The sequence below is a fragment of the Penaeus chinensis genome, chromosome 17, assembly GCF_019202785.1.
Source record: "Penaeus chinensis breed Huanghai No. 1 chromosome 17, ASM1920278v2, whole genome shotgun sequence".
NCBI classification, from domain to species: domain Eukaryota; kingdom Metazoa; phylum Arthropoda; class Malacostraca; order Decapoda; family Penaeidae; genus Penaeus; species Penaeus chinensis.
Window position 1 is genome coordinate 1,303,533 of NC_061835.1, and position 7,500 is coordinate 1,311,032.

At 39.1% G+C, this 7,500-nt stretch overlaps 2 protein-coding genes across 6 annotated transcripts in view; one reads left to right on the forward strand and one right to left on the reverse strand.

Annotated features, from left to right (window-relative positions):
• Positions 1-1,240, forward strand: part of LOC125034330 (serine/threonine-protein kinase mTOR-like) — a 36,760-nt gene extending 35,520 nt beyond the window's left edge. For all 3 annotated transcript variants that reach the window (XM_047626136.1, XM_047626137.1, XM_047626138.1), the window contains exon 38: positions 1-1,240. This exon is cut by the window's left edge and continues 1,197 nt beyond it. In XM_047626136.1, the coding sequence (XP_047482092.1) occupies positions 1-240 (240 nt within the window). In that variant the 3' untranslated portion in view covers positions 241-1,240.
• Positions 1,241-1,690: 450 nt separating this feature from the next.
• LOC125034331 (phospholipase ABHD3-like) overlaps positions 1,691-7,500 on the reverse strand; it is a 9,479-nt gene continuing 3,669 nt past the window's right edge. Inside the window, exons 2-8 of one of the 3 annotated variants that reach the window (XM_047626140.1) lie at positions 6,950-7,359; positions 4,865-5,031; positions 4,326-4,536; positions 3,811-3,923; positions 3,472-3,706; positions 2,850-3,015; positions 1,691-2,369 (exon numbers count right to left, since the gene is read on the reverse strand). In XM_047626140.1, the coding sequence (XP_047482096.1) occupies positions 2,137-2,369; positions 2,850-3,015; positions 3,472-3,706; positions 3,811-3,923; positions 4,326-4,536; positions 4,865-5,031; positions 6,950-7,051 (1,227 nt within the window). In that variant the 5' untranslated portion in view covers positions 7,052-7,359 and the 3' untranslated portion in view covers positions 1,691-2,136. Of the gene's footprint in view, positions 2,370-2,849; positions 3,016-3,471; positions 3,707-3,810; positions 3,924-4,325; positions 4,537-4,864; positions 5,032-6,949; positions 7,378-7,500 lie in introns of all 3 variants that reach the window. The other 2 variants (XM_047626139.1, XM_047626141.1) reach the window with 2 other exon arrangements.

Genomic DNA, 7,500 nt, shown 5'->3' on the forward strand with positions numbered 1-7,500 from the left:
GGAGCTCCAGCAAGTTCACAGACCAAGAAAATGGAGGTCAGAGAAGACTCTGGGGCATCAGAAGCACTCAACAAGAAAGCAGTAGCAATTGTCAATCGCGTTCGTGACAAACTGACTGGCAGAGACTTCAACAATGATGAACCGCTTGATGTACATAAACAGGTGGAGCTGCTTATTGCTCAGGCCACATCCCATGAAAACCTGTGCCAATGCTATATTGGATGGTGTCCATTCTGGTAGAAGTTCACATGTCTTATGTTTTGTAAGGGAAGTTCTGTTGGACTATATATATCCATTGTAATTTGTGGCATTGATAAGGTCAAAATACACTTGTCCATAACAAAGATGGTGTAAAACACTTCATTGACTAAGTTTTTCATAAACCAATTTTATATATTTTTAGTTTTAAATGTTACATCAGGCTAAGGGACTGCCTTTGATCATTGTTTCAATTTTTTCACATTATGAAAAATTCATATAAATCAAAAGGATGCTAAAACTCATTTGCTATATGACTACGGGGCAGTAGAAGGACCCAGTTTTAATTTATAAAATTAAGACAACTAGAAGAGATATTTGTTTTCTCTGTCTTTGTTTGTGATTACAAATGCTATAAAGTTTACAAATAGTAATACTTTTTCAGTGCAATTTAGCATTCATCAAATTGCTTTACTCTTAGATTACTGTTCTTAGTTAGAGATTTATAGAGTAGTATATGCTGTCTCATTTGTGAATATTTGTTATTTCTTCAGTGCAAAACATTCGTGATAAGAAGAATTTTAAGGGTGGAACAAAAGCTAATGGAAACCGATCATATCGGCATTTGTCAATCGGAATAACAGGGAATCATGGCTGGCTGTTTAAGCCAATACTATTTTAATATTTTTTTATCATTATTTTACCATTTATTCATATGTTAAACTCGACTGCAAAAGAACTTTTGTAAATAATTATCAATTACACACTGATCCTGTTTTGCTCCTGCGACTCCCCTGTTTGGGTCGGAGGTGCCCATGTGGGACTTAATTCGCCTAACTGGAAGCCATCCTAACTAAAACCATGGTCAGGCCAGGGGATTCGAACACATACCCTCTGCACGGGGATTCAGAACACCGTCCCACTGAAGCGTTGCAGCAGCATTGATTATATACACAACAAAAGGTAAGAGCAAGATATATGCTGCTGGAAATAACAGCTAAAAGTGGAAATACTATGAAAATAAAACAGATACATGATTCTAGCTGAAGTTTGATTTTCCTCTTGATAAAATTGATTTTAATGTGGATATTTGAATACTTTCAATTCTAAGGAGCAATCACTTTTTTTTTTATCAAACTTTTTTATCAATACTTCCAGACTAAAAGCTTTCTAATGTTACAGATTTTGTTTGTGTTGCACAACAATGATCGCGCTATTAATTACTATTGTCAATTGCATACCTTTGTTAAAAAACTGAGTACCTGTATGCAGTAGGCCATGAAGTTTACTAGAGGACATTACAATAAGACTAAAAGATGAAGTCGGATACAATTCTCATTTTTTCCTCATTTTGTTTTTTTGTTGTATTCGTTTCTGCATCATCGTATTTTCTAATTTGATGTTGTTCGACAGTCAACGAGGTTATAGCCATGCACTTATCTACAACCAAAAACCTCACCAGTTATGAGAGGAAACAATAAAAACCCTAAACTAACCAATGCAAAATATTTATTCATACATTAATATTCTGTGAGATCTCCCACGCTGTAAATAGGGAGCAGAAACAAATTAATTTCCGTCATTAGGCACTGAGGTAGTTCCGACAGGGTTCAGCTTCATGATTGGTACAGGACATTCTATCAGACAAAGTATTTACCCCCCAAAAAAAGAGCAAATGCTCGTTCTATGGAAAACAACAGAAGTGATAAAAATAAAAATAAAAATACTCATTCTTTAGAAAAGAGCAAAAGTGAAGAAATTTAAAAAAGATAAATAACCTATGTCCTATAGAAAGCACAAGAAAGTATGCGACATCAAAACCCAACATTGATATAAGACATATCCATACCTCAACAAAGAAAATAACAAAAAAAAAAAAAAAAAAAACGAAAGAGAGAGAGAGACAGAGAGAGAGAAAAAAAAGAAACCTATTATCTCCTACGCGGTACCACAAGCAGTTTCAGTAGCTTTCGCATAGTCATCCGCCTCCTTCTGAATGTCCTTCATGGTCTCGAGGTTGGAGAATATGCTCACTATCAGCTGAGTAAAGAGACGTTCACTGTAGTAGGATTGCGCGGGCCACAGTCCCTCCATGAATCCAATATGGCCTCCTCTTACCGTTACTACGAGCGCCACGTGGCTCGATCTGCTGGCGGCTCCGAATGGATTAGCTGGAAGAGGGCAAAGTTATTAACATTATTCCTTAAACTATTATTATTATCTATTTATTCATCTTTCATTATTATTTTTTTTTTTTTTGGGGGGGGGGAGGGGTATTTAATGATGTAATTATGCTTGTTTTTTTTATTAGAATAAAGACTAGAACGATTTTTTTGTCAATTGCAGGGACCCGAAGTCATTCAGAAACAGGGATAATATCAGATGATGAACGGGAATATAAATAGCGAAGAAGAGGAAAGATAATAAATGATGGTGGCAGAAGCAGAAGAAAGATGGAAGGTGAAAAAGGGATAGGAAAATGAAGAAGCAAAAAGAAGAAAAGGGAGTATATAACTATAGAAAATAGAATAATAGTAGAACAGAAAATGAGGAATAAAAGAAAACAACAAAAAACGAAGATGAAGGAAACAAAAAGACAAATAAGTAAAAACAAGACTTATTTTCTTCAAAGAATCATAACAAGACCTTACCATTCAGCGGCTGGAAAAGGTCATCACCGCTGTTGAGGCAGATGAAAGGCACCTTGATGTGGTCCAGCTTGTGGTAAAGAGTGGACGCCTTGTAGTAGTGTTCAGCGTCGTCGAACCCGAACTGCTTCGCCGTGAACCGCGTGTCGAACTGGCGAACCGTTTTACTCTGTGGAGAGAAAATGGTCGGCGCTGAGGGACAAATAAGGGTACGTGCGTGTGGAGTCCCGTTTGCTGAGTTATATTGATTGTTGTTGTCTGAGTCTGTATGTGTTCTGTCCGTTCTGTCTGGTTATTTTGTACGTTGATTTACATGTTCTGCATCTGCTATTTATGACTGCGTTTGTGCCCGCTTGTTTCTGTCTGCTTTACTAGTATGTTTGTTTGTCTGTCTCAGTCTAGTATCTTCGTCCATTTATTTGTCTGTCACTTCTGTTCAGAATACGTGCGTATGTAACATGCATGCACTGTCTCGTTTTCTGTCGCACCCACACCGACAGGACCTACACCCCCACCTCCAACCAACATATACTTAACAAATACTTTTTCATAAGGTAAAGAAAATAAATAAAATAAAAATAAAATGGAAAAAAAGAAAGAAAGAAAAAAGAGGAAAACATCTAACCTTCAACACCTCTTCGAAATCCCACGGATGGTCTCCCTCCAGCTGGTACCGGTGGATCTTAACCAGTCCCTTGAGGCAGTAGGCCAGGTATCGGTTGAACCACTGGCTGAGTCCCGGCCTCTCGATGTGCCTGATGCCCTCCACCAGGTTCCATGGCACTGACTGCACCGCCGCCGCCACCAGCTTCTTCGTCGCCGCCTCCTTCCGCGTCGTCAGGTAGTGCCCGATGATGAGGCTGTTGTAGGGGAAGGGACAGACAATGACACAATGATACAAAGTGTTATATAAGATAACGATAATGGTCATGATAACCGAGTAGGACAGGCAGCACGACCTCACCCGCCCAGAGAAATGCCGACAGCGATGACAGGGGCCCCGGGTCGAGTGTTGGCCACGTGGTCTAAAGCCTCCTCTAGGTCATCACTGTTGGCAGCGCAGTACGTCCTGGTTGTCTGTCGTAGATCGAGAGAACTGATGAATTTGGATGAAGTGAATTGTCACATTTTTTTATGTGAGAACAAACGAGAAATAGAAGTGATAAATTCAGACATATATATTTTTTCTTTTGGTGTGAATCACAGATAAACAACTTATTTCCACAAAAAAACCTACGAACTAAATGCAACGAAAATATGAGCACAATCAGGAAAAATCATTAACGTGCACATGCGTATAAAGACTGCATGAAGCACAACCTCTAATTTAAAGGAGAGTTAATCCAAAATGTTTATCATCTGATGATGAGTTTAATCTTACTCGAAAAGTCACATTCCATTGTTTCCTTTAATAAGGTGTCTGAGTGTCTGGTAAATGTCTCGACCTCCATTTCGAAGCAGGTCCGAAGCACTCCTCACCTTGAGCTCCATCCCTCCTGTGCCCCTGCTATTGAGGACGGCGCAGGAAATGCCCATCTTGTGCAGCGACATTACCATCCCAATCACATACACGCTGTCAGAGGCTCCCGTGAGACCAGGCAAGACGACAGCGACTGGATTGTCCTTTCGTTCATTCGCTTCGAGCCAGTCCAGGGCCACTTCCCCGCCGTCCTTTAACCGGAGGACCTCCCTGAGAGTTAGAGGAAAATATTTTAGCCTTGTTTGGACTCATATCTCATCTAAATGAAAAAAAGATAGATGATGGTATATGGGAATGAATGATGATGTTTGGTAGTCAGGCAGAATTCAACTCACTATAATAACTGAAGGTTCCTTGTAAAATGGAAACAAAAGTACTTGAAAACAATATTAGTTAATCAATAGCACACACGAACGAAAAAATCAAATAAATGCAATGCACAATGAATTCTAAAATGTTAACTCAATTTGCAGGACCCTTGAAACGCGAGGTCCTAAATATATTTACCCGATACAAAAACCCGGTCCCTACATCCTACCTTTTGTAATCTCTATTAGGAAGAAATGCTCGCGTAGCAGAAGCAAAGAAAGTCTGTAGGTGGGTCTCTATGCACCACACCGTCGGCCAGTACTTCTCATGAAGGACGGTAAGATTTTCCTCCAGGAACATTCTCCAAGCACTGTTCCTGCAGGCAAACAGGGGGCGCTGGAAGAGAGGAGATGAGCTGTGGCACATTTTGATTTATTTTTGTGGTTGAAATTATCTGTCAGTTTACAATAAATGATAGGCAGATAGTCAAAGATATTTAAGTATGCACTCACACACACACACACACACATAGTGACAACCTATCTATCTAAAGTAAATATATCTATCAATATAAATGTACCCCTCTCTGCCTCTCCAAATCAGTGATTCACTATATGCACGCATCCCTGAGATGATTGCTGGGGTACGAAAAAATAATAATAATTTTTAGACCAACTGACGGATACTGTAAGATAGAACGCACCTGATGACTTTGAAACTTCACCAAACCGTACTCACTTTCATCCAGTCCGTTCAATTTCGACAGATATCCCTAAGGAACTCATTCATACATTGCGTAAGCAAAGGACGCAACTAATGGACAAATTCTAAAAGGACCGAAAATTTCCTTTACACTCGTCGATTCTCCGGGGATGCGAGTGAAAATACGAAATTGTTCCTTTCGTTTCTGTTTTGTGAAATAGTTGTATATCTGATCAACGAAATGAAATAAAAACAACTTAGATAATGAATGATGAAATGAGACTCTACGTAAGAAAATTCGTGGTGCCAGCTGGAGGACTCGGCCTAAGGGTTGTAGTATGATCTCTCTGTCTCTCATTTTCCCATTCTCTGTCTCTGTCCATGTCTGTCTGTCTTTCTCTCTCTTTCACACACACACACACACACACACACACACACACACACACACACACACACACACACACACACACCTAAAAGAAACCGTTAATTACAATATTTGAAGTTACGATACTAAACCTGAAAAAGAGAGAAAAAAAATGGAAAAGAAAAAGAAAGATAAAGAAAGTTAATACTAAAAGAAAAACACTAAAACAAACAGAAAAAGAAAGAAAAGAAAAAGAAAAGCTAGAAAGAGAGATAAATAAAACCAAAAGCAGGAAGAAAGGAACAAGAAGGAAAGAAAATGAAATTAAAATCTTAATAAATTAGAATAAAATAATAAAAAAAAAAAAAAAAAAAAAAAAAAAAACGAGAAAAGGAAAGAAAAAAGAGAGGCAAGAGACAGATGTGAAACAAAGCCTATATAGGGTCTGGAACAACACCTTATTTGGGCCTCGCTGTTATGGGAGATTAGGCCAGTCTAGGTCAGCTGAACATCGTGACATGCGCTGTACACAGGTCAAACGCATTCAATATTCATGGCCATTTGCAAACACAAACACTCACTAGCAAACATTAACATGTTCATATTGTACTCAGCATAGTACCGCTTAAGATAATTGATACAAAGCCACATATTTACATACGCATAGCAAACACACACACACACACACACACACACACACACACACACACACACACACACAGTACACCATATTATGATCAATAAATAACAATATCACATGCTGCCAAAGGCGAAGCAAAATTTCCCGCTTCTGCACATGTATTCAAAGCCATTTCTTCCTCTTATTACACGAAGACCCCCAAGTTTCGCGTGCTTCTCGCATAACGAACCCTCATGCAAAGCACCAAGCGACCGCAAGCACAAAGCACAGACGAATACACACATAAATACAAGAATTAATTTGCAGGATTCACGCCGGATCTACTGTAAAGGAAACGGCAAAGGGAAGAGCACGAAAACACACGCATATGTCGAAGGCTTTTTCGCTACATTGCACTTCTTTGCCCTCAAGAAGCAAGAGAGCTAAAGGGCCTTCGACATATTCGTGCGTTTTCGTGGTATTCCCTTCGCTGTTTCCTTTACAGTAGATTCAGCGTGAATCCTATAAATTATTTCTTGTGTTTATGTGTGTATAATGGCATGTTGTGGTCTCTTGTTCTTACCCTTTCGTTGTTTTACTTACACACAAGATCATTCAGTTTTCCTTACCTTGACGGCCTTGGCGAGGTAATACACAATATATGTCACTAATGCAGCGAATCCCAAAGTTGTTCTGGGATAATCGCCGAAGATGATTAGCCAGTCCATCATTTTGTTGCCTTGATTCTTCTCTTTGTTCAATATTTCTTCTGTGTCACTTATACTTTCTTCTTTTTCTTCCTTCCTTTCTTTTTCCGATTCATATACTCTCTGGGTCCTTCGCCTTTTCTGTTTCTTCTTGTCTTCTTCTATTCAGTACTTCTCACCATATTCTTCCTCTCCTCTTTTTTTCTTTTTTCTACTATTCCCTCCCTCTCTTCTTCTATTTTTTCCTTGGTGATATATTAACGGCGTGTCTGGTACTCTGATCCTCACCTTATCTGTTTCTTTATGCACCCTTGATGTCTTCTGGATAACACCTGTGGCGAGATTATGGCCTGTTGAATAGCATACAGTGATATATAGGCCTATCTATTACAGGTTGAGTTTGCTGAAGTGTATGGAGGGATACATGTGCATGTGTGTGTGTGGTGGGTGGGTAGAGGGAGGTGTGTATGTGT